The sequence below is a fragment of the Misgurnus anguillicaudatus genome, chromosome 2 (assembly GCF_027580225.2).
Source record: "Misgurnus anguillicaudatus chromosome 2, ASM2758022v2, whole genome shotgun sequence".
In the NCBI taxonomy this organism is placed as follows: domain Eukaryota; kingdom Metazoa; phylum Chordata; class Actinopteri; order Cypriniformes; family Cobitidae; genus Misgurnus; species Misgurnus anguillicaudatus.
Genome location: NC_073338.2, coordinates 32,557,206 through 32,585,030, shown reverse-complemented (window position 1 = coordinate 32,585,030; position 27,825 = coordinate 32,557,206). Strand labels below are relative to the sequence as shown.

At 37.4% G+C, this 27,825-nt stretch overlaps 1 protein-coding gene across 20 annotated transcripts in view; it reads right to left on the bottom strand.

Annotated features, from left to right (window-relative positions):
• Nucleotides 1-27,825, bottom strand: part of dlg1b (discs large MAGUK scaffold protein 1b) — a 124,552-nt gene that overhangs the window by 46,859 nt on the left and 49,868 nt on the right. For 11 of the 20 annotated variants that reach the window (XM_073853792.1, XM_073853797.1, XM_073853799.1 and 8 more), the window contains 13 exons: nt 25,930-26,028; nt 25,367-25,420; nt 22,096-22,146; nt 20,036-20,159; nt 16,586-16,756; nt 14,918-15,054; nt 14,675-14,819; nt 7,903-8,029; nt 5,768-5,924; nt 4,446-4,548; nt 3,058-3,172; nt 2,664-2,840; nt 2,064-2,130 (listed from right to left, as the gene is read on the bottom strand). In XM_073853792.1, the coding sequence (XP_073709893.1) occupies nt 2,064-2,130; nt 2,664-2,840; nt 3,058-3,172; nt 4,446-4,548; nt 5,768-5,924; nt 7,903-8,029; nt 14,675-14,819; nt 14,918-15,054; nt 16,586-16,756; nt 20,036-20,159; nt 22,096-22,146; nt 25,367-25,420; nt 25,930-26,028 (1,527 nt within the window). The remainder of the gene's footprint in view (nt 1-2,063; nt 2,131-2,663; nt 2,841-3,057; nt 3,173-4,445; nt 4,549-5,767; nt 5,925-7,902; nt 8,030-14,674; nt 14,820-14,917; nt 15,055-16,585; nt 16,757-20,035; nt 20,160-22,095; nt 22,147-25,366; nt 25,421-25,929; nt 26,029-27,825) is intronic. The other 9 variants (XM_073853807.1, XM_073853846.1, XM_073853854.1 and 6 more) reach the window with 2 other exon arrangements.

The following is a 27,825-nucleotide window of genomic DNA, read 5'->3' as shown; positions in this document are numbered from 1 at the left end:
AGGTATTTCTTATAGACTGGTGTTAATTCAGATTAATTTCAGGTTGAGGACATCACAAAGTCAGAAATGTATATGAAATGCATGAAGAACTGAAATGGACAAATAAATAGATTTGAGCCATAGCCCTGAAAAAGTAGCAAATAGCATCAAATCTCAAGCACAAGAGAGGAAGCTTCTGAAACAAATTGTGGTTGTATTTGCATGCAGGGTAAGAAGCTTGGTGAGTGTGCCAAAAGCATGAGAATGCCTGTAACCACTTTGGTACTGTCTATTTTTTTCTCAGCAGCAACACCAGGACAAAACAAATCACAAGTCTGGCTGATTTTCTCTTTTTATCTTTAGTTCAAGAGCAGGGGAATAAAGCATAAAATCATTTGCTGTAAATAGAGCATGTACATACAATTCAGGCCATTATTTGTTTGGGTAAGTAAAACTACATGGCACTATTTTTTGGCAGTGATGCAGCATCCTGGTTACAGGTGCTTTTTTATGAGCATGCATTTGCATTCTTACATAGCGATCAGTTATATGTCTGGCTTGTTTTGACTGCAGCATTATGATATTCTGGAGATCCTTTGCATTACATTACATTACGAATTTGGCTAACACGTTTATTCAAAGTGACATTTTTAACAATTTGTGCATTCTTGGATATTGAACCCATGACTTAGGCATTGCTAGCAATATGCTCTACCTGCTGAGCTACAGGAAGAGGTTTTGCGAGACCAATAAAAGAAAAGTGTGAAGATAGAGAATAGATGTGAGGGAGGCATACAGAAGGACAAGCAGTCAAACATCAATGGCAAGCGTATTTGTCCTTCGTTTTCCTATCATGCATTGCCTTTGACGGCATGTTAGATTGTATGTGCTGTGGCTTCAGTACTGGTCACTTGACCTTTATGTTTTAAAAAGAGTTACTGATGCTTCATAGTACTGTTACATACAGATATGTTATATTAAGGGCCCTGTCTGGACTCGCAGTTACACATGCTGTTAATTCAGACCGGATCATTCATGACAGACTGATTAGTTTATGACATCCAGACTATTACCATTCCACTGAATGCACCGACTGAGCATTATTACATGTGGGTTAATATCAAATGGTCAAATCTTTACAGAGGTAGGAACAATAAAAATGTCTACTTTAATCTGATTTCATTGTAAAGCTGTTCATCAAGTATTAAAGGGACATTCCAATTTTTTTGAAAATAGGCCCATTTTCCAGCTCCCCCAAAGCCAAACATCCGATCCCCACCATCTTGGAACCCACCCAGCCGATCCCCGGGTCCGGCGCCAGCACCCCCAGCACAGCCCAGCACAATCCATTGAATCCGATTAGCCATATCTGCCTAGAAAATCGCAACTTTTGATTTTCCGTCAGTCTTAGTACACGACGTAACTACAGAAGAGTCAATTTTTTTAATAGGAAAAATATCGAAACTATTTGGTTATTTTTTTTTAGGCGCGATGCTAATGGTCTAATCAGATTCAATGGATTATGCCAAGCCACGCCAAAAGTGCTAGCGCCAGACCCGGAGATCAGCTGAATGGATTCCAAAACGGTAAGAATCACATTTTTAACTCTAGGGGATCTAGAAAATTAGCATATTTTCAAAAAAGTGGAACGTCCCCTTAAATCATTTGATTTACTCACTGAACACTAAAACTATATGAATATTACATCAAGTTACAAAACATAGTGAGTTGCCCAGCTAGACAACACTGTAAGTCATCATCTAAAGTCTTAAAAAATGCTGTTTAAAAAGGTGGAAAGCAACACTATGTTGCCTACTGAGCTAAACAATAGTTGAATCTAGTTAAACATTGACTGTTTAATCCATTGTTTGTGTGTGCACTGTTATTTTATGCTTAAAGCACTACAACAATAGCTTAGCAACATAAGTCTCCCACTACTATAGGGACTAGACAGCATGGCAGCTCACTAGGTTTTGGAACTAAGCTAAGATTTTGCATATGACTGTTTATGTGTGATATCATCAGCTTACAGTATACTTCTGTGTTATTGTTCATCAACATGCAGGAATAAATGGTTCACTCACCCCTTTCTCTCGTGCCTTGGAGTTAAATTTGACTGTCTTTAACCTGGCTCTTTCCTTCTTCTCCACTCTTGAATAAAAACACGTTACAATAGGTTTTATTCAACTTTTAAACTATTTTACACCTGTTTAAGCATGACATTGTCAATACATTAGGAACTAGAGGACACTGAGAGTAAGCTATCAGCTATACAGGATTAAAATCTGAAAATGTGATCAATTTCAGAGGGTATTGATTAATAACAGGTTTTTGAATAGATTCAGTGAAACTGTCTCTGTAAGCATCTAGGATTTCTCTGGCATAGCTAAGGCAATGTGAAACCTCTCACTGAGGTCAGCCATTGGAGATGCCATTTTAAAAATGCATGAATTATCAACAAAAAGCCGTATTGTAGGTTTTCCATATCGAACCTCAGTTGTTTAGGAAACTGAAATATAACTTGAGGTAGAGATGGGTCCGTAAACACTAAAAAAGCAAAGTTTCTTTTTTTACAGTAATACACTACAACATACTAAGACAAATTTCCAAAACCAATATGATAATACTGGGGGGACAAACATTAAGGTAGGCACTTGCACGCTCAATGTCTTTTATTGCCTCACCTTCTCTTGCTGGGGATGACGCCCATTTCCTCCACCTCTCCCTGAGGAGTGACCTGCCGTGCCTGCCACCACTCATCATCTGAAGCATTCACCACGTGCAGAATGTCCCCAAACCTAAAGTTCAAGCCCTGGCTGGGCAGCCCTGAATCCTTTGTTTTATCATAATCAAACAGTGCCCTGCAGAACACATAACAGCTTACTTTCCCCTTTATGTTTAAGCACATGTGGCATCAGAGAATGCCACATTTAAAACACTAACTAATCTCTGACATAAACTAAATATAATACATATAAAATCTTTTAAATTGATAACCTTATACGTCATTTATTTTATTGCTTATAAATGAAATTGAAGTATTGGTGTCCAGTGTGTTATGCAGTATCTGTCTAATACCTGACATATAATGATCTCTTCTGACTGGTCCTCAGGGATCCTGAACCTGAACTGATGCTGCTGTTCATCATCTGCTCTCGAAGGTCATGAATCTTGGCCTCAAATCGGCTGTAATCTAAATAAAAAACAATGAGGCCACCAAACGTCAATGCTTATAGTTATAGGTTCATAAGACATTTTACTAATAAAATGCAAGACTTTAGGCGACAATACTTAAGCAACGTGTTTAAAATCTCTAAAAAAAATCCACAAAGATCTGAATGTCCCCTCATAAAATGTCTTTGTTAGTGATAACAATTTGTTTTAATAAATTTGTCTAATTCTGGTTTTAAGCTATACTAAAGGGGACATATCATGAAAATCTGACTTTTTCATGTTTAAGTGCTATAATCTCAAAAAAATCTCAAAAAAAAAAAAAAATCCACAAAGATCTGAATGTCCCCTCATAAAATGTCTTTGTTAGTGATAACCATTTGTTTTAATATATTTGTCTAATTCTGGTTTTAAGCTATACTAAAGGGGACATATCATGAAAATCTGACTTTTTCATGTTAAAGTGCTTCTATCAACCTAGAAAATGTGAAAAAGATCAACCCAGTAACTTAGTTTTGATAAACCTTAAGCATGTGAAAAAATAGGTAATTGTAATTTGGCTCCCCTTGTGATGTCAGAAGGGGATAATACCACCTCTTATTCTGCACTATCCAACAATGGCACTGCCATTTAGTGCAGAGATCAGCTCATTTGCATTTAAAGGGTCACACCCAAAATTGGCACAGTTTGCTCACACCTACAAAGTGGCAATTTTATCATGCTATAATAAATGATCTATATGGTATTTTGAGCTAAAACTTTACATATGTAGTCTGGGGACATTTATGTGACATTTTAAAAAAAGTTGTGAAATTTCCCCTTTAGGAATGTATATCTGTATTTTTTCTACATTTGCTAATGTTACATTTTATTATGGGTAAACTCTCAAATTGCCTGCATGGGTCAATTATATAGTTTAACGTTCATTATACAATGACCACTACTATAAACACATCTGCAGTTATAATTAAAAATATATATCATATTATAAGCATGCCAAGGTTGATAATATACAAACTAAATAGTTTATGTAGTGGTTTCTAATTTTTTACAGATATGTTTATCAACTTTCGATGACTCATTATCCTAATATACTTTTATTAGGTTTTTTAAGACCCTGATCTGAGTCAAATGAGTCAATAGATGGCTATAAAACTAGAGTATTGGCTCATTGGTTTTTTACTACTTGCAATAACACATCTAAGCAAATGATATCAGATTGATTTTAGGTTTATTTTCAAAAGGCTTTAAAAATGACTGACAGTGGCACCGTGCAACGACAAAAAAACACTCACCCTCTGGTCTGTACTGGGCGACAATGGTAACAGTTTGTCCAGCATTCTTCAGAGCCGCAGCGGCCTGTTCATGCGTGGCACCGCGGAGGTCTATTCCATTCACCTGAAAGGTTAGCAACAAAAAGCAGACAGCATGATAGTGATGTCTGTGGTAGGGGTGTGCTATATTGTCTAAAAAATATTTTGATAGATCCTGTTTCAGATTACGATAGGACAATATTTTGCATCCTTTAAAAACATGATGCTCTGAATGCACAAGCGTGGTACTTGACTACAGCACACAGTGACTTCATGAGCAATGAATGTTGTTTTTTGAAAAGCGAATGTTTGTACGATTTTGGTAAACTAGAACAAAAGCAAAGCCTCAATAATATGATTTTCCATATTGTTTAAACAACATCATGAGATATATCGTGCAATTCTAGTAGGCGGTATATGTCTGCGGCTACAGCACTGCTTTAAGCACACGAAAGGGGAGTTTTTTTGTATCAAGTATGCTGAGAAACAGCTCTCTAATTTTAAAGGGAAAACACCACCGTTTTTCAATATTTTCTATGTTCTTACGTCAAAATTTAGACAAATTAATAAAATAACCATCTTTTTTTCAATGTGTGGACTTAATCTTTATACAGTGCATCGTGAATGTGTTAGCATTTAGCCTAGCCTCATTCCTTAGTATCCAAACAGGGATGAATTTGGGGGCCAGCAAACGCTTCCATGTTTTCCCTATTTAAAGACTGTTACATGAGTAGTTACACAAGTTAGTATGGTGGCACAAAATAAAATGTGGTGATTTTTTAAGTGGATAAAAAATAAGAACTATATTGTATGGCGGAAGAGCACTTAGTTTGCAGCACTTCGACCTCGGGAGTAGTAATATTGACGGAAGTTTGAGCGAGAGGGGGAGTAGTCAGGAGTGATGATGTTACTGCGAGCCGAGGTCAAAGTGCTGCAAACTAAGTGCTCTTCCGCCATACAATATAGTTCTCATTTTTTTATCTGCTTAAATTTTTTTTATAAAAACTTTTTATTTTGTGCCACCATACTTGCTCGTGTAACTACTCATGTAACAGTCTTTAAATAGGGAAAACATGGAAGTGTATGGTGGCTTCTAAATTCATTCCTGTTTGGATCTTAAGTAATGAATGGGGCTAGGCTAAATGCTAACACATTCACGACGCGCTGTATAAAGATTAAGTGCACACATTGAAAAAAGATGGGTATGTATTAACTCTAAGTTGAGGTAAAAACATAGTAAAATATAAAAAAACAGTGGTGTTTTCCTTTAAGTAAAACTTTCACGGTTCACTCTGAATACTCACAGAAACCAGGCGATCTCCTTTCCTCAGTTCTCCACACAGGTCTGCAGGGCCTCCAGCAAGGATGAACGAGATAAAGATGCCCTCTCCATCCTCTCCACCCACAATGTTGAAGCCGAGCCCTGTGGAGCCACGATGCAGTACCACCTTCCGGGGCTCCCTGCAGCATCAGAGAAAAAATTAAGCCCCTATATATCCACACGAAAACTCGACACTACATTGATCTGTGAGTTAAATGTTCATGAAACTCATACTAACGGATATATATATACATGGGTAAATAAAGGCACAAGATTGTTCAAATGGGAAAAATGGGAGATCACTATACTGCTAACAAAGAGTAAAACAGAAACAGTAAACATGGGTTATTATGCATTAGCATTTAGGAAATGTTTTATAGGCTGCATCAACAGCATTTGTGGAATAATGTTAGTGCAAATACAAAAATTGTGGATTTCAATCTTTTAAATGGCCTAACTGAGTCAATTTTCAAAAAATTTAGGTTATATTTTCACATGATTTTATCAAGAAAACAGTAAAATCGTAAATAAATGACTTCAGCTTGGCTTTCACAGACTGGGTCACATATGGCATCTAGGAGGCACTGTTGTTGTAGCTCCTCTCTCCACTACACTGTTGTACACCGTAAAACTTCCCTGTGGCTTTTTACATATCACCTTTAAAACACAATTAAATGTAATTTTTATCACATCACCTCTTCCCTGCCCAAGTTAAAAAAAAAACTTGTAAAATAGAGTCACATCTGAAATGGCACACATGCTCTTTTCGGGTTACTTTGTGCATACCTGATTGCTGCACTCAATCCCTATTTTGCACCTAAATGATCAGATTAACAGAATCGTTTGTTCTGTCGGATTACGACAATCTTGTTTATTAATTTTCTGGCAGGCTGGCTAAGAGGCTTGAGGATGCATCGTGATTTTTATGAAAATGAACCAACATGACGTGAATGGGCTAAATTTGGAGCTTATCAAATCGCTAAATCTGCAGTGACGTGTGAGGCCAGATTTCTCTGTCTGCCTAACGGTCTGGTGTTTTGTTGCCACTGCCTGGTATGATTTTTCAAATGCCATTTTCAAAGTGAGCCAGTTCCTAAAATGAAAATATATTTATAAAAAACACATACTTAAGCCATACGTTTCTCTAAAAGATGCAAAAAAATAAACCTATTCTCTTATGTTGAAGCAATGACCTGAGAGGAAATACTGTTAATAATTCAGTAAACTACTATATATATCAAAGTTGATTTGTTTTGCACATTTATACTCTAATTTAGCGTTAAGAGTTCAAAGCAGAACGAGCAGCTTTCTGTGAGCCACATTGCTGTTATCTCAAATTGACAGCATTCAGTCACCAGCAGCAATAAGAAACTAAAAAGTCCTTGGGCAGCAGAAAAGGACAGATAAATCAGGAAAGATATCCTGAAGAATGTTGAATCCTGAGCAGCTCGCACCACAGGTGAGCACATGTACATTTATCATGACTTATCTCAGCAGCATTATGCAAGCTAGGCATGGAGGATGAACCATGGAAAACGGAGGAAGATTAAAAACAGGTACAAAAAACTGCCGGGTGCCAATGTACATCTTATTCAGTGGCGGCCGGTGACTTCTTTATTCGAGGGCACTCAATATGAAGTTCGTCACAACATGTATGTAGCCCGTCACATGTGTGGTTCGTAATTTCAAAATATGTGTTGTTCTGCGCGTCGAGTGTTTCTATGTGCATCACGTGTCTTGTCAAAATAAGTGCCTGCTGCAGACACGTCTAAAGGGTTTATGATAAAAGAGATGCTCGCGTTTGCCAGATACTCAATCAATCTCATGTGTAATCAGAGTTTACTGTTTAAGTGTCTTCCGTGTATTTTGTGAACGTGAGCGCCTCTTCCATCACAAATGGTTTTGACTCGTGTGCAGCAGGCACTTATTTTGACAAAACACGTGATGCACATGGTTCGCATGACGCAACAAACACATATTTTGAAAACACAAGCAACACACACGACACACATTTTTAATTTGCGCCCTTCGGATGAGCAGTCACGAGCGAGCCGCCACTGATCTTATTGTAACCAATTGAGCAGTAACATGAATCTTAATAAAACAGGTGAGCCGTACTTGGTGACATCATCATCCCCCACCATGGTCTTTGGGGTCGGGGAATAGCGTCCTGAATGCACCGGGGGCAGCGGCTGGCTCAGATAGGTTGAGGGGCTGATATGGTTTTCCATGTGCTGGGAATAAGCTGGAAAACAAAGCAAAACAGGCACCAATGTTACACATTAGAGAAACAAGTGTTCCTTGCTCTGCATCAATAAGTTTGCAGCAAATTGTACCTAATCCTTCATATTTATTTGTACAGGTTTATGCTATTAGAACAGGTGGCGCAGGTTAAAAGCACTTTCACAGTAAATGATATCTGGAGCCGAGCTTTTAGCACCTGGGCCTCCACAAAGGCTCTGTTTACACAGATATCCACTTGGGAGAAAGAGACCTGGGGGTCATGGTGAAACTGAGCCTAAACTATTCTTATCTGACCTGTCTCTTTTGTCCCATGTCAGACCGAGCAGACTGTTCGCTCATCTCATGACAAAAGGCTGTTGGGAATCGCTGCATCCTTATATGAGCTCAAAAGTGTCATCTTCACTTGCATAATGGTGAGTTAAGAAAAAATAGACACTATGCTGGCTAAGTGTTTAAAAGCACTTAAAATCTCAATGCCCACTATACTAAGGACCCTGATCAGATCACACAAGAAATGAATTAAATACACTTTCATCATTAAGAAATCAATTTAAATACCACAGCGTACAGCATCACATTCAAAGGAACAGCAAGACTAGCAAGCCCACTATTGTATTAAATTATTGACCGTAATTATTCCGATTTTAATATGTATTTAAATCGTCATCAAACATGTTCTCTCGATTACTTTTTCTGAGCCTATAGTAGCGCCGTCAATCATTTTTAGGGTCTATCCAGATTTTATTTTGCTGTTCTGGCCACTAAAAACTGAGATCCATGATGATTATGAGATACATATTTGGCTCCAGGTGTCCCAGGACAGTAACTTTCTATCCCCTAACAGTATTGCAACTGCGACGACAGGCGTAGCTACAGAAACCTCACTTTACCCTCAGGCACAGCAGAACAGAGTGGTGCGATAAAAACGGCCAACAGATGGTGAAATGCATGCTTTATGACTCTCCATGGAGACAAAAATATAATCTACTAACACAAAGATACCCGCCCTAAAACACACTAGCCAAATGTGACCACTTTACCATCAATACAAAAATACACAGAAAATAAATATGTGAGGCTGGACCACAAAACTAGTCATAAGTAGGACAAGTATATTTGTAGCAAAAGCAAAAAAAGGCATTGTATGGGCCAAAATTATAGTTTTTTTTAAGCCAAATACTATTTGGATATCAGGTCAAGATAATTTTCAATGAAGATTTTTTGTATTATTGATTAATCTACCGTAAATGTGTAAAAAAAAAAATTATCATCATGTAACATGTGTTGCCGAGCACTTCATTTGGACATTTTGTCAATATTTAGATTTTTGCATCCTTAGATTTTCCGACTTTCAAATAGTTGTATCTCAGCCAAATATTGTCCGATCCAAATAAAAAATACAACAACAAGAAAACATACATTGAACCTTATGACAAACATGGCAAAAAAGCATGGATACATCTACCAGATACTTAACTAGCATTATTTTCATTCTGAGAAGGGCTACTGGATAATGCGCACGCTTAACAGAATTATTTCTCATTCATTAACTCAGACTCAGGTTGGCTCTCTGCAAACAGTGTGGCATCGCTCCACACGCTGCCTTTTTCATTGCATTAGGATATTGCTGCTTGAATTAGCAATACTGGCTTGACCATATGATCCCAGGTATGATCGAATTTGCGATTTATCTTTCACGCCTACAAGTCAAGTGGGGTAAAGCATCCGTATCTGCTTGCTCCACTGTGCTGGTGTCAGGGATGTTGTGAGTATTCTGTAGCAACATCAACATTTCCCTTAAAGGGATACTCCACTTTTTTGAAAATATGCTCATTTTCCAGCTCCCCTTTGATTTTTACCATTTTGACATCCATTCAGCCGATCTCCGGGTCTGGCAGTGGCACTTTTAGCATAGCTTAGCACAATCCATTGAATCTGATTAGTCCATTAGCATCGTGCTCAAAAATGACCAAAGAGTTTTGATATTTTTCCTATTTAAAACTTGACTCTTCTGTACTAGTTACATTGTGTACTAAGACCGACAGAAAATTAAAAGTTGCGATTTTGTAGGCCGACATGGCTAGTGAACTATACTCTCATTCTGGCATAATAATCAAGGACTTTGCTGCTGTAACATGGCTGCAGCAGGCACAAATAAAAAATAGTCTGTAGCCATGTTACTGCACCAAAGTCCTTGTTTAGCGATGCTAATGGTCTAATCATATTCAATGGATTGTGCTAAGCTATGCTAAAAGTTGTACCGCCAGACTCGGAGATTGGCTGAATGGATTCCAAAATGGTAAAACTCAAATGTTTAACTCTAGGGGAGCTGGAAAATGAGCATAATCTCCAAAAATGGGGAGTGTCCCTTTAAAGATATCCTCAATCCTCAATCTGTTTATAATTTTCTTTATTTCCAATTAGGGGTGGGCGATAAACAGGTAGAAATTTGTCAACCGGTAGAGATTTTGGGCTATCGTCTCTATCGAGGTTACACGCCCAGTACGTCACATTCCTGTGCGCGTGGTCACGGAAACGTAACGTTTTTACACGTATTTAATTTTAAAACACGTATTTAAGTTTTAAAACAAGTTATTTTAAGCCATTGAAACACAAACAACAGATCTATATGCATGCACTCTTTCTGTGTGTAAGGAGCGTGCAAGTCGCACAACAGCTGCTCATTAAGCTTGTGAGCATTTTTGCCGCTTTATTGGCTTTAAATACATATATGTATCATTCAAATTCCAATCTTATCCTAATAAACACGACCATTTAGGGCTTAAGAGAAAGTGAACAGCTAAAAGAGAAAACATAAGGTCCGGACTTTGGTTTTAAAGGGGAAGTTACCTAATTTGGCTCCTGCCTGTCAGTCATGTTTATGAAACAGCATTCAGAGAAAATCTCTCACTGCTCTTGACTAAATCATTTTTCTTTTTTAAATAAAAAATATACATACATACATACTTATTTATTATCATTCCTTTATCATTGACTGTTTATCTTCAGAGAGCTTGAGTTTTGTTTGTTCTTATCTTCTTTTTATGCTTATATAAGGTTTTTGTGAGAATTATGAAAATTTCTATGGTATTAAAGATTTTAATAACAGAAAAACCTTATTAAAACATAAAAAAACTCTACCGTGATCAGTGTTGGGTGTAACTAGTTACTAAGTAATTAGTTACTGTAATTTAATTACTTTTCCCTTGAAAAAGTAAAGTAAGGGATTACTCTTATTTTTCTTGTAATCTAATTACAGTTACTTCTGTTGTAACTAAATACTTTGTATACTTTAATATGATAGTGGATTTAACATGGTTTTAGTTTACAATTCTCACTATTAACTGGTTGATTATTACCATTAATATTAATGATATGTTGGCTGTTTATTAATACTTAATAGCACATATTAATGACTGATTTTGCAAAACCTTATTCTACATCCTTAACCCTCCCCATTTCTACCAATACTTAAAATTAACAACTTCTTTAGTATTAATAAGTAGTAGTTGAAGAGAAATGGACCATAAAGTGGGACAAGAATAGTCGATGTACATTTATATATTATTTCTTTGAGCCATTTCAAGCCTATTCTTGTATCATATACTGAATAGGATTTAGAAAGTAATTAGTAATAAGTAATTAAATACTTTTTGGAGAGAGTAATTTGTAAAGTAATCTAATTACATGATTCAAGATGTAATTAGTAACTAGTAATTAATTACTTTTTTTGAGTAACTTACCCAACACTGACCGTGATACATATCATTATCATGATATAAAATGAATTCTATTGTGATAGAAGATTTTGGTCATATCGCCCACCCCTATTTCTAATGTTTCATTATTTAATCACCTTAAAGGGAGAGTACACCCAGCAATGAAAGTCTGTCATCATTTACTCACTCTCATGTTGTTACAAACCTGTATACATTTTTTGGGGGTCTGATGACCACAAAGGAAGATACTTTGAGCAATGTTTGAAACCAAACTGATCATGAGACCCACTGACTTCAATTGTAGAAAAAAGAATACTATGCAATTGAATGGAGCTCATCGAAACATTCCTCAAAATATCTTTCTTTGTGGTCATCAGAACACAGAAATGTATACAGGTTTGTAACAACATAAGAGTGAGTAAATGATGACAGAATTTTCATTGTTGGGTGAACTATCCCTTTAATGACATTTCAGCCATAACTGAATTATTGCATACGTTTATAGTGACCAGGGGCTGTCAAGCTCCCAAACATGATAAAAAACAGTTGTTGCATGGGATTATTGAAAAAAATTACTTTTTCATTATATTAATTGCCTTATACACAAGGGGGATCAGAGAGCTAAGATCAGCGCTGCTCTGGTTTTGACTTTGAAATGGGAGTCATTCTTTCAGCATACTGGGGTACATACCGAGCATCCTGTTTAAAGATTAAAAATGAGTATGTCTGAAGGGAGTTTTGTAGGGCATATTAGAAGAGGCAGAGAGATTTAGGGCCCCTCATGATGAAACCGTGTCTAATTGGGTTCTGTGGTGTCACGTCTGTGTGTTACAGTATGTCTGGGGTCAAGCAGCCATTGATGTGCTTAGCAGTGTCAGATGGTTGATTATGTAATTGCACAGAGGGCTCCTAAGGGCCAGATAGGTCAGCTTTTAAAAGCCCCTCTCGTAAAACAGGCTTAAGGTTTTCCAGGAAACAACACAAGCTGTCCTCATCTTCTCTACAGGGTCATGGCGAGAGTCAGGTTCATTCATTAAGAAAACAACATCATTTTTTTTAAAATATTTTTTTCTCTATAGTAGGGCTGCACAATAAATCACGCGTGATTGTCACGCGCATCTCATCAGTAATGCCGGTTCCTTGATTGTTATTAAATCGCCTACAGCTGCTTTCAGATGGAGCGGCATTTACTACACAGAGCCGTAGTTAACTGACAATCGGGGCAATTTTTAATTTATTATCGCGGATGTATAGCCTCAGATATGGCCCAGCTTGTCAGGGAACTACGGCTCTGTGCAGTTAATGCCAAAGCAGCTGATGGCGATTTAATACTATTCAAGGAACCGGCATTACTGAGGGGATGCACGTGATATCGCATGTGATTTATCGTGCAGCCCTACTCTATAGATACAAAGTGCTACAGGTCAATAGCTGTAGTACACACAGAACTCAGCACTGTGGGGCAACAAAGTTTAAGGCTCTTTCACATGGCTTGCATCAGGCTTGCATCTCAGCATTGCTTACGTATGCTGCTTTGACACCCCTAAAAAAGCAGGCGTATTCTTGCATGACATCTGTGCTATTTTTGAATTGCGGGTCTACGTACATACATGTCTGATAGACATCTTTGCCCATTGCTTGCATTTTATTTTTTCTCCATGAGCACATTTTTAAGACACTGCGTCACTGCTATCACATCAAAAATAGTTGCGTCTGACAGGCATTGCAGGGTTTAAAACAACAGACCAATGAGATGATTTTGGAGGTGGGTCTAAAATAGGCTTTGCTTCATTTATTTGCTTGCTTTTTTAAACACAAGAACGAGTCTAAATGAATAGAGCTGTTTATGCACTACCAACATGTTTGTACTCATATGCCATGCAAAACTGTATTCATTGACTGCACTTCAAAAGGTCAGCAGCTAATAGGGTCAAAGTTGTGCACTACAACGCGTAATGCAGCCTGACGTTTGGCTTATTACAGCTTAATGCTTAGGGAAACACCAAAACAACTCGTGTGAATGGGTTGCCTGACTCTTCTATCAAGAGACATAAATCATTATGATTGACTTGTTTTTTTTTTTTTACTTTAAAACACAAACAGAGCTCAGATGTGTCACAGCCTACAGCACTACTCAGTGTCACTTCCTGTGTGTCCCAAAAAGATACACAGAGAAACATTCATGCGTTGTACCTTCACCTCCTCTGCACTTAGACACAAGGTATGCTTTAATGGCCGCGGGGGCAGCGTGCCCAGACAAGAGTAATCGATAGCAGTTTAGTCCTCTCCTCTGTGGGCTATTAGTGCTCCCGCTGGCAGGCCAACGAACAGAGAGCAGATCAATACGTTCACTGCTGGGGCATTAAATATTGCACCGGTCCATATAAACACAAATATATTTCACAGATTTTACAAATAAGCTAACTTGAGCAGTAAGGTGGCAAAAAGGGAGTTTGTTTGGATATTAATTATGTGTTCTAAGGTTTGACACACAAAAAAGGTGTTATAAACCAACCAGCCAAATTTAAATAATAAAAACTGGCAAGTAAATAAAAAAGTTAAGAAAAACGCAGGATTCTCTGCTCTCAAACGCTGGGGGTGTGTCTACTGTTGGCACTGAAACCACACCCACTCAAGAACACTGCCATCTCTTTCAACTTTCAAATACCGCTACAAACGAAATGAATGCTTATGGTTGTGTAAACTCAAAAATGGTGAAAAACTGTTTAACGGTCTAACTCCACAATTCAGTACTACATAGTCCACAGTACTACAGTCTTTGTAATGTGTTTCAGCACTACATTTCTAACATTTATAATGTGTTTAGAAACAATTCTCTGAAATGATTTGACCTGGTCTTTAATGTTAACTTCACACTATTACAATACAGATAAACGTTTAGGTGAATTACTGTTTAGTGGACTCACAGTTGGTTATATCGGGAGGGACAAAACTGTCATTCATGAAGACACTGTTGGGTTTAGCCACTTTCAAGTAGACCACATCTGGGGTATTTTTCAAGGCAGTCACGGCATGCTCATGGGTTACCTCCTCCAGGCAGGAGCTATTCACCTATGACAAACATCAATTTAAACACACAACAGTTCAGTTTCCAATACTTCATCATGTATGTGGTTATCAACAAAGCGGACAAACTTTATTTTTCTTACAGCAAGAAGTTTGTCTCCTATTTGTAGTCGTCCATCTTTATGCGCGGCTCCACCTTCTATAATCTTAGTGACATAGATGCTATTGTCCCCTGGGATGTGCTGATTTCCAACACCGCCAGCTATACTAAAACCAAGACCTGAGGTAAAACAGAATATTAAATACTGACAATAAATACCAAAATTATTCCATGATCTACTCATCCTCAAGCAATCCGAGATACAGATGTCCATCATCTTTTAGACGAACACATTTGGAGTTATTTTAGTATATGTCCTCGCACTTTCTAGCATTATAAGGGTAGAAAACAGGTATCAGGGAACAACTCCTGACTTCAAATCTACACAAGGTGCAGAAGTAGTTCCCTGATCCCCGTTTTCTCCCATTATAAGCTTGGAAGTGCAAGGACATTTACTTGATTAACTCAAAATGTGTTTGTCTGACAGATGATGCATCTCAGATTGCTTGAGGATAAGTACATCACGGGGTAATTTTGATATTTGGCTGAAGGATCACTTTACCAACATCTGGCATGTTAAAATTTTTCAAACATACAACCATGTAAAAACCTTATCATTATGTAATCTTTAAAGTCAGTGACAGCAAAATAAGGATATACATTAAATAAATTATAAAAAGAAAAATAGTTTAATGGCAAGGGAGGGGATTGTTTTCACGGCAACAGCAGCTTAAAGTCTTTATAGTTATTGTGTAAAACACTGCAGAATGTTTTGGCTGGCCTTAAAATAGCCCAGTGGGAATATTAGCCTGTGTAAAAGATTCTCCTAATAGAAGAAACTGTGTAGACTCTTAAAAATAAAGGTGCTTAAAATGTGCTTCACAGCAATGCCATAGAAGAACCTTTTTTGTTCCTCAAAGAACTATTTCTTTTACATTTTTATAATCTAAAGAACCTTTTTTTCACCTAAACTCTTTCCTTGCCATTGGCAAGTTAACCTGTTAATTAAGAGAACACGCTTTCCTGCAATGACGAGTTTTTCCGGCAAATTTTTTCTTCGCAAACCTTGAGTGACCAAGAGAAAGTATTTTGCCTCATTGTTCCACCCCCAAATCAGCGGGTCATCACTGATATCAGTTGCCTTCCCTTGCAAATAGCGCACTAACTGTGAGTCTACTGTCTGTTTGCGTTCACACATACTTGAAGACTTCACCACTGCAGCAGGCGTAGTGATATTACGCACTGCCCGAAAATAGTCCCCTTGGTTACTTTCAATGGCAGAGGAATATTTCTGGGCAGTGCGTAATATCACTACGCCTGCTGCAGCCATGTTACGGTAGCAAAGTCCTTGATTATTACACCAATATGAGAGTATAGTCCTAACCATATCTGCCTAGAAAATCGCAACTTTAATTTTTTTGTACATGATGTAACTACAGAAGAGTAAAGTTTTAAATGGGTAATATTTGGATATTTTTTAGTGCGATGCTCATGGTCTAATCAGATTCAATGGATTGTGCTAAGCTATGCTAAAAGTGCTAGCGCCAGACCCGGAGAACAGCTGAATGAATTTCAAAAAGGTAAGAATCAAATGTTTAACTCTAGGGAAAATGAGCATATTTTCAAAAAAAGAGGAATGTCCCTTTAATCCGCGAATCGCACGCGAGCCGACCATTGTGTCAATCCGGTACACCCCTAGTGGTAACCCTACCTTTGGGACCTTTGATGAGCTTAATCTCCATGACTTTCTCTGATGCAGATTTTCTCCTCCTGACGTACAGTCTGACCAACGACCCCGCCTCCTTTAACGCTTCCACAGCCTTACTGTGGGTCACGTCCCTGACATCCTCCTCATTCACTCGCAGAATCACATCATTTACCCTGGATGGAGCATAAAAAAGGTATAACAGACATTTTCACATATATCCCCCTCCTTCCGAAGCTCAGTTACAGCCACACAAACTCAACTGCACTGGAGGAACACACACAAAAAACGGCAACAAAAAGTTGATCATGAGAATGATTAAAGATCAAAGAATTAAAAGCTAAGAATCATAAATCATGATCATCTTTGGTGATTTGATCCTTAGTGAAAAGGGACATTTAAGAAGGAAAATAAAATCTAAAATGCAACAGGATTTTATTTATTAGGATTTGAGTGAATAGTAAAAATGTATAACAGGTGATTAGAAGCAAAGTTTAAAAATTAAAAGAGACTGGTGATGTCAGCTGATTAAGAGGTATTAAGTTTTGAAAAGATTAAACAATTGTTTTCCTTAAAAATAACAGGCACTGATGAATAAAACAAATGCGAAAATTATATGTAATTTAAAAATCTATGCAAAATTATTTTTTATTCTGCATCATATACAGTACTGTGCAAAAGTCGTAGGCAACCACCACCAGCTTTGCTGTTTTAGAATATTTTAATGTCCATCTATAGGGATGCTCCGATCAGGATTTTTGCAGCCGATACCGATCACCGATTTGTAATCTTCGTGATCGGCCGATTCCGATACCGATTTTTTTAGAGCTGATATGCAAGCTTTTTGATGACTAACTGTTACAATCTTTCTAAATAAAATAATACCACGGATGTTGCCTTTGTTATATTACTTGCAGTAATTAGGTATATTATTGTTTTAATAGAGACTCAAATAAATAAGCACAACAAATATTTATTCTGCAAAGAGAAATTTAATATGGCTTTAAAAAGGCTTATGTCTCCTAAAAGTACTGAAAATAAAACACTTCACAGACTTTACTGTATTAATTAAATATACACGCATTCGTATGAAGTATAAAAATTCTTTAGTCAAGAGCAGAGAGTGATTTTATTGAGGTATGAATTAGGTTACTGCAGCTTTAAGACGTGAGGGAGAGATCGCTCTGTTCACGTGCACTGATGACAGGCTGCTGTGTGTGTGGGCGGCGGCTGAACGCAGACAAGCAGCTGTGAGGAAAATAAAAGTTTAAACGCTCAAAACTTTAAGACGCATGCAAATAAGAAACTTTTGGCATGAGGATGCAATTGTCCGTGATAGATATGTGTTGTATACGCTGTTTAATGGGGATGTGAAGACGCCTCGCGCTGTTTACCGGAGCGCGATCCTCATACGCATATCTCTGTAAAGGCAAAGAGAGACATACAAATCTGCACGCTGCACATGAGCAACAGGTTGTAAAGCATCATAAGCATTTTTACAACCTGTTGCTCATGTGCAGCGTGCAGATTTGTATGTCTCTCTTTGCCTTTACAGAGATATGCGTATGAGGACGCGCTCCGGTAAACAGCGCGAGGCGTCTTCACATCCCCATCAAACAGTGTATACAACACATATCTATCACGGACAATTGCATCATCATGCCAAAAGTATCTTATTTGCATGCGTCTTAAAGTTTTGAGCGTTTAAACTTTTATTTTCCTCACAGCTGCTTGTCTGCGTTCAGCCACCGCCTACGTAAAAAATGTCTTTAATTGCAACCGCATTCAGGATCCTTTTGATGACAAAAGTAAACAGAAAGATCGGTTTATGAGATCGGCAGATTTAGCGAGCACCGATCGAGTAATTTAATGCCATTATCGGCCGATACCGATCGGCGGCCGATCGATCGGAGCATCCCTATCCATCTATATTTATTTTTCACTCTTTTTTTTAAGATGCAAACTTAAAATACAGGAAAAATGTACACAAAATTAAAAACAATACAAAATTTTAGAACAAAATGTCTTCTTCAGGCATTAGCCAGTATTAAGTTTGACTTTCTTGGGTAAACGGATGTTGAGCTTTTTAAGAAGACTGAAGTCATTCGATTAGAATTAGAAATTAGATTTAATTTGATTTAAATTTAAGAGATCCTGCAGCTGCCTGCTATTGCTCAAGTGGAAGGGGCGTTTACCCTAAATACTTGACACTTTTTACTACATACAAATTTCCTGTATTCTCTGGTTGTATTCTAATAAAATAATAATTATATACGATCACTATACCATTGCAAAAACAACAAATCTAATGGTGGCATGGTGGCCTAAGACGTTTTCACATTACTGTATATTCAGGAGCGAATAACTACAGCATTATTAAACGCATACTCTGCAAAACCTAGATGTATCCACAAATGCCAAAATCAGAATATAATAAGTAGACCAAGCTGACACAGAATCACATAAGCATTGACCTATAATTCAATGCTCTGTGACAGTGTCTTTAGTGTGTGTACAGACTGCCAAAATAAGTTAATAAGCTTATCAAAACAAACTGAAACTATACAGATTATACATTACACATAACTATTCCAAAGACTTTATGACAAATATTCATAAGCTCTCTCTCAGAAACACACACAATTCCATTCAATGTAGAAATAAAGGAAGCCGCCAGCGGCAGACCTGACTCTTTGCTCCGTCTCTGTCTGCCTGTCTGTCAGTGTGATGTTGTCAGAACCTCAGCAGAGGTGCTTTAATGAGCCTCTGACAGCATTGATATACTGGAGGGCTCTATTACGTGGCCTAAAGTGAACTTTTTGCCATACCTGCCAATGTGACTTAAGAAAATTTACCAGCCATAAATATGGTACTAAAATTTACTATCTATTAACATTAGTTGGCTACATTAGTTATCCTGAACTATATAATATTTAAGCAATATCGCCCGAGTAGGAGTGTGATATAGCTCTATATAATCATGGCTGTGATTAGGCCAGAGGCAATCACAGCCGTGATGATATAGTGCTTTATCACACGACTCCGAGAGCAACACTGCTTTTATACAACAGTTCGACAGCACAAGTTCGAAAAACGAAAACTAGAAAACAACAAGGGAGTGTCTTTAAAAGCCTGTTGTGACCCAATATGTGGGGTGTTTTGAGCTGAAACTTCACAGGCAAATTCTAGGCACACTTGAGACTTAAATTGTGTCTTGTAAAAATGGGCATAATATTGGTCCTTTAAGCTATCTATTGGAATTAAGGGGCCTATTCAAAAGCATTTATAATAACATAGAAGTGTGTCCACATACTTCTCGGCAAATAGTGTACAACTTAAAACTTTTTTAAGATCACTTATTTGGACACTTATTTTTCTCTACAATATAACTAAAACATGGGATTCATATATGATTTCAAATGCACAATAAAAGCAAAGAGAGTTTGAGTCTTACCCGCAATCTCCCATCCTGAGCGGCAGCACCTCCCGGGATGACTTTAGTGATGAATATGCTGGGGTCTTCACCAATGTGAGGGTTATCTGTGCCACCAGCAATACTGAAGCCCAGCCCTGAATTTCCCTATAGAGGAAGAGAATTCAGGTTTAGATTCAGATTTTAGAATTTCAAAAAATTTAACACAACACATTACACATCATACACTGTTAAGGGACGATCACATTATACTGAGAATGATAACTATAAAAATATAGTTTAAAAATCGTTTTATTTTAAAGAGAATAGCAGAGTTTACACTACAACTATAAAAATTAGGGATGCTCCGATCGATCGGCCGATGATGCTTGCTATGCTTCTCAATGAATTCGGTGAAATGCCGTTACATCCAAAAGCCAGAGGGCGCTCTCGTGCACGAACTCAATATGCGCTGCAGACGAAGAACCATAAACATGCAGGAAATGGCTTAAGAATATATTTATATTGCTGTTCTTCAAACCTTTTCAGGTATTTTCATGATAATAAAGAATATGTATAATGATTATGTTTGACGAATGTTGCTTCAAATGCCTGTTTTAAACGACTTAAACTAACAGCGATTTCAGATCGATAAGGACTTACTGACCAAAAGCCGTAGTACATGAAATAGCTGTGAATAATATCGGCTGTCCGATTCAGAATAGTGATCGGCCACGTAGTTTTGGTGGATATCGGCATTGATCAGAGCACCCATAATAAAGATAAAGATATAAGGAAAGATATAACTGGGATCACTTTCTGAGCGATTTTTTTCCAACAGATGAACAATAAACCACTGACAGCCAATGAAATCTACTTGAGCTTCAAGTGCATTGTGGAGAAGCTGAGGTCCATTACATAAAATAACATTGGGTGTCCAGTGCTGTTGCAGTGAAATTGACTTCATAATGTTTTTATTCTACTACATTGACTATTTCAATAAAAGGTAAGATATGAGATTACACAAACTAGAATCACTGTTTAAAGATACGCAAAACACAGTGTGTTTAGCTTCTCTAAATTTAACAAGAACAGCATATTTATGCATTTAATGACATGTGAACAATTCGAATTAGCATATCGTTATAGTTAACGTTGTAATGTGAACAGCCCTTTACACACTAGTTAAAAGTGCAATTTCTCTGAATTCAAAAATTGTAGAAAACTTTTGGGATAATCTAAGTACACAAACAAAGAATTATAACACTGTGATAGTGGTTTTGGATATTTTTATGTAAAAAATATTATTGTGCCTTTAAGTGTAGATGATTTTCAGCTAGGACCCATTAACTACTTTCAGTTATTGTCCAAGACAAATAGTATGAAGAATCTGTACAGGCTATGCAAATTCAGTCATTAGACCACAAGGCAATGAAAGCAAGCTTTAGTTTGAGCTGACGACAGCTTGAGGAAAAGCATTGTTTATTTATGCAGAGTTAATAAATGTGCAGTACATAGCAGCACTGAACTGGGTCACAAAAAGCAGATGAGAATGGAGGGGGGTGAGCCTTAGGCACAGTCGTGGATTAAGTCTTGACTGTAGAATGCAAGATGGTGCTCTTTTTCCTCACTGGTAACTCTTGTGCTTTCTCCATCACTAATCGCTCTGACATGATGCATTTTAATCGACATGCTTTAAGTTAGTACATGGAGTATACTGCTATGTAACTGCTGTAGGAATGGTTGTACATTAGATAACCAGAGTCAGTAATAAAAACGTTAGAAAAACCAATTGAATAAAAAATGTGTGATGCAACAAATAATGCACTTGCAAACAATGCACTGCACTCAGTTCTGCCGTTTATTTTACGCATAAACAAAATTGTGATCTAGGTAACTTTTGGCTTTTTAATTTTCAAAATACCTGATAATATAAGAATTTGCTCTGAAATATATATTTTTTTCTAAATCTAAACTGTGATTTCACCCAATAGATTCCACTGTCCTAATATAAAACGAGAGCTATTTATTAGTGATCTGGACGTTAAAAATAACAGGAACCAGTTAACAAAAATAAAAGTTGTTGCTTGGTGAGCCCACTCACCCTTTCCAGTGTAATCTCCTCATATTCAAAGTCAGCCTCTGTACCGTTAACCTGCAAAAAAATATCAGGCAAATTTTGATGTATGTGACAGTCTTTGAAAACCCAGTATAAGTATTTTTTTTTTCATAATTTTCTTTTTTTTCATAAAATCACCTTGAATAATGCAGAAATTCTGTAAAAACATAAACTTGATATATTTCACATTGAGTTTAGTCATGTCAAAGACTGAAATCCATGTGAAATAAAGGATTGCAATTAGGGATGCATAACGATTAATCGTGATCAATCTATAGCAGAATAAAAGGTTTTGTTTACATCATATATGTGTGTAAACTGTGTATAATAATTGTCTATATAAAAATATGCACACATGCATGTATAATTTTAGGAAAAAATAAATATTTATATATAATATAAATCATTCCCAAATATACAAATACACTTGTAAAAATTTCTTAAATATATATATATATATATATATATATATATATATATATATATATATATATATATATGCATGTGTGTCCATTTATTAGGGGTGTCACGATTCGATTCTATTCTCGATTTTTAATTCTTTTTTTTGAAAGACAAAAAATGATATGCCATTATTATTTATTATTATTTTATTTTCACATTAACATGCACATTGCGTGCTTTTCCTTGCATGGGGGTTTGTGGGCTTCACTTTATGCAAGAGAGCTTGTAGAGAGAGGATTCCTTCTTGCACGCACGTGGACTTAATGCGCGCGTCTTGGACCCCTAGCATCTGAAATAAAACCAGTGCGTCATAAGCAGCTGCGCTTCTCTCTGTCTCACGTGCACGCGCTCTCGCATCTGTCCAAAGTCAAAACATAAACAAAAATAGTAATCCTTGCGTATTTATTCAGTTTTATGCGTTTCATGCGAGCTGAGGCCAAGTTACTATCCCTTTTGTTTAAAATATAACCCGCTGCATCTTGGCGGCTCTCTCGCGCACGTGCAGAGAGCTGCGCTCTGTCCAAAGTTAAAGGCACTTCTACGAGGTTTATTTTCCCCCGCTTGGCAAGCCGACCGGGTGTGAAATGGGGCGTGGCAGCATCAACGATTCCATTTTTTAATTCGAAGTTCGAGGTTGTGACTTAATTTCGATCGATTTCAATTTAAAATTGAAATCGTGACACCCTTAGCATTTATCTATACAAAGTTATTATGCACAGTTCACACACATATATGATGTAAACAAAAACTTTTATTCTGCTATAGATTAATCGCGATTAATCGTTATCCAACCCTAAGTGCAACCAAACTTAATCTAATCTCATAATTAAATTATGAGATTTTAGCATGAATTTCATCATTTACTGCACAAGAACTACACTATAAAACATAAAATAAAATCACCGGTAAACTGGCAAGACACAATGTGTGTACTGTTAATTTAAAAAGCAGACAGTTCTGGTGCTAGACTGTTATTGGTTAATAAAACTTTCCAAACAGCCAAAATAGACCATATACTAGTAATCTTCTAATCTGCCTGAAGAATGGCAATAAATTATTTTGCTTCAAACAAATAAAGGACATTTTCTTGGCACCGAGTACTGTGCTATACTGTAAACATACTCATATTTTAAGGTGTTGCAAACACTTTATTGTGTGTCATACCTAAAGAAAAACATATTTACACAGCATATTCAATTTGCCAAATGGGATAAACACTTTACAGCTCACACTGTAACCTGTTAATCTGAGAGCCAAGTATGTGTTGACCCAACATAACAGTGATTTTTAGTTACTTGATACAAGACAGACTGCTTTACTTCTAATAGAAACCTTGTAAGTAATGGAATACAGTAAAAAACTATACATAGACATGACAAGGGGGTGACATATATCAATTTTCCAATTAATGTCTCCAATGACTCATGTAATGCTTCATAAAAATCTGATGTGCCAGTTGCCCTTCAGACACCGAGCGGAGGTGAATGTTTATGGAACATCTCCACATTAGCAGAGCATGGGAAACAAGACACAGCAACTTAAGATGTCAACAGTGCTGCACATAAACACAAAAATATGGGCCTGTTTTTGTTAAGATCCTACAGAGACATATTTCACATACAGAAATCCGAAGCTACGAAACAACCAGATGTCATTTATCCGAAATAGGAGCCGCTGATTCTCATTTAAAATCCATAAAAAAGGCCTTGAACTACAATGTCTATCCAATGATGATACAATATGTGACTGCAGTCAAAACAATTTTCAGAAGAGCTCTGCTTTGTTTGATTATGTAATGCATAGAGAGATTGGGCCTTGTGTATTCATTAGCACTGTAACTGCCTGATTTGGTCTCAGGACCACAGACAGTGGCCACATTTCAAAGACCTATCTAAACATTGATCTAATAGGCACAGTCACAGCACATTATTTATCATTTATTTGAAGGCGATTCATTGGTAATTATAGATTTTTTCATAAAACCCTCCAACCGTCAACAGCATATCACATATTTAATAAATACAGTGATAGACATAAGCCTAATTTAATTCTCCCACAGCAACACCACCCACATATTATACTTTGCCTTAAAAAAATAAATCAACATTATTCCCACCCCACTTGCCTCCCCAACATAATTTCCACACTGAGTCAATTACGCTCCCCAATCACAGAAGACAAAGCGTCAGCGAGTCCCACAAGGCTCTGCATGCTACTCAGATTGAGACGCACTGCTGATACAGCAGGAGCTAAACTGAAGGTTGGGTACTTGATGCTGGATCAGAAGAACAACACACACTGTGCTCCAAACAAGACCACTGACCTTATTACTTCACAGGCAGACTCGAGGGAAACAAAGCAGAAAGCAAACCCAGGAGATGTAATTTCAGCACGGTGCTGAATGAACGGCACACTTGACTAATGAACCTCAGTAATGTTATTCAAAATACTATGCTAACGTTAAATAGGGAGACTTTAAATGAAGAAATCGGAACATACTGCATTGCATAAATGTGAGCAATAAAACCACCCTAAATTTTAACTGAATTTCCAGTTGCACTTGTAAATATGGATATCTAGCTTCCTTTGCAAAGACAATTGCATAGATACAATACACTGAGAATATCGTTTCATGTTGACTTGCAAGTCTCGCCCTTTATTACCTTGTTTTGTTGGTGTTACTGTATTTTGCCAAAAATAGCTTGATGAGAACAGAAACAGACACAACATCTAATTACCTATGTTAGATGGTGCTTCATGAATTTTAAAATAAGTAAAACATACAGGTACTTACATATGGGGCTGAATCCAAACTCTCTGTATTTACCACAACAGGGGGTGGATTTGCCTGCAAGAGAAAACGGTCCAGTTATAGCATCATATTTCCATATAATCATCTCCTAGAGCAAAATGTGTTTAGTTGATGCAGGTACTACAAAAAGACGTGTTAGGCTTACAGTGTTTTACTCAGCAAACGTATATTCACTTACTCTCCGCATGACGCTACATGTACCAGCAGTGGCGCTTGCACCAGACTACCACAGCAAGGGCAGCATACATACGTACATTGCGTTTCAGAATGCAGAACATGCAAATGGTAAAGCATGAATGCTATTATGAGCCCAAAGTAGCCTTAAATTAAATCCACTCTCTCGCTCACTCAAATCACTCTGGCTGTCTCTAGGCTTTCTACTTCCTCCGACACGCAGATGCTATTAGTCAAGGGATGCCGTGTTACTGTACCCGCCTCTGGGGCTGATAATCCTTCGGCCCCATCAGCGAGCAGTGGAATGGCAGGGATCAAAAAATGACCAACAGAAAGAAGGGATGAGGAAAATAGAGAAAGACAAAAAAGACCTGTGACGTCGATGGAGGGATGACAGCGGGCTCCGCAGGGACAGTGGAGATTGGGATCACGGGGATTATGAGAGTGGAGGGTGGGACAGCATCTGTCTGCTGAACAATAGCATGGAAGGGGAGAGGTCAGGTCACATATACACAAAACAATACAACAGCACAGAGTTATATAGGAACTGCCCACAGTGGGTTGGTGCAAGTGGGTATTGCGTAGATGGTGGTGTGTGTGAGAGATTGAAATTGCCCCAATTTTAAGGGCAGTCATAGAGGGGAGCTTTAAGGTGCTCCGCTTATTATTAAAGGGACACTCCACATTTTTAGAAAACTTTCCAGCTCCATTTTTGGAATCCATTCAGCTGATCTCCGGGTCTGGTGGTACCACTTTTAGCATAGCTTAGCATAATCCATTGAATCTGATTAGTCCATTAGCATCGCCAAAAAATAACCAAAGAGTTTTGATATTTTCCTATTTAAAACTTGACTCTTCTGTTGTTACATCGTGTACTAAGACAGACGGAAAATTAAAAGTTGCGATTTTCTAGGCAGATATGGCTACTATACTCTCATTCTGGTATAATAATCAAGGACTTGGCTGATGTAACATGGCTGCAGCAGGTGTAGTGATATTACGCACTGCCCGAAAATAGTCCCCTTGGTTACTTTCAATAGCAGGGGACTATTTTCAGGCGCTGTTAATAGGAAAAATATCAAAACTCTTTGGTTATTTTTTTACACGATGCTAATGGTCTAATCAGATTCAATGGATTATGCTAAGCTATGCTAAAAGTGGTACCAACAGACAACTGAATGGATTTTAAAACGGTAAAAATCTAATGTTTAACTCTAGGGGAGCTGGAAAATGAGCATAAAGTGGAGTGTCCCTTTAAAGAATATCAGAAGGATGGAGAATGAAAATGAACATGTAAATGAGAATGTGGTTGATTTAATGCGAGAAACTGCCCATAATCTGCAGTTCCACATGGTACTACAGTTATGACGACAATGCAAACAGATATCTTCTTAAAAGTCAACAATTAATGTTATCAGAATATTTCCTTGACTGCTTTTCACATTTACATTTTAATGATGCTCCAGTTCAAGGGGTTTATTCACCCAAAATGAAAATTCTGTAATCGTTTTCTCACCCTCATGTTGTTTTAAACCTGTATGAATTTCTTTATTCTGTTGAACACAAAAAAATATATTTTGATACATAATGGTAAACAAATATTTGACTGTACCCATAGTAGGAAAAACAAAATACTACGGAAGTCAATTGGTGCCGTCAACTGTGTGCTTACCATCATTTACCAAAAACATTTTGTTATTGTTCAACAGAGAAAAGAATCTCACACAGGTCTAAAACAACACGAGGGTGTGTAATTGTTGCCCATTCATCTTTGGGGAACCATCACTTTAAGCTTTCTACAGTATATGCTGCACAAAATCAGGTCACCCACTTTAATGATGACATGAATATATGCATAAATGTAAACACTTATTGTACGTTGGTAGCCTTGGAGCGTGAAACGACTCCTGCTGCTTGTTTACTGAACTGTGTGATGGCACGAGGCACACGCTTTCTCTACAAACTCGTGAAGACACATATTGTAACAGTATGATAGGGCAGATGTCCACCTTACACACTGCCAGTGAAAAGAGAAACTCCAAGCCCCCCTCCCAGAGTGCTCGTCACATCAACCCCCACTGAGACCACAGGCAATTCACAGCCGTTGAAGTACACTATGCAGATTTTACAATTAACTTTACTGTACATCCATCTGGAAGAAAGCTTGAAGGTTTCTTACCCTGAATCAGGGTTTAAAGTCTAACTATAAATGAGCTATCTGTATATAATTACATGTTTTAATTCTCTTTTGAATTCACACTTTCACA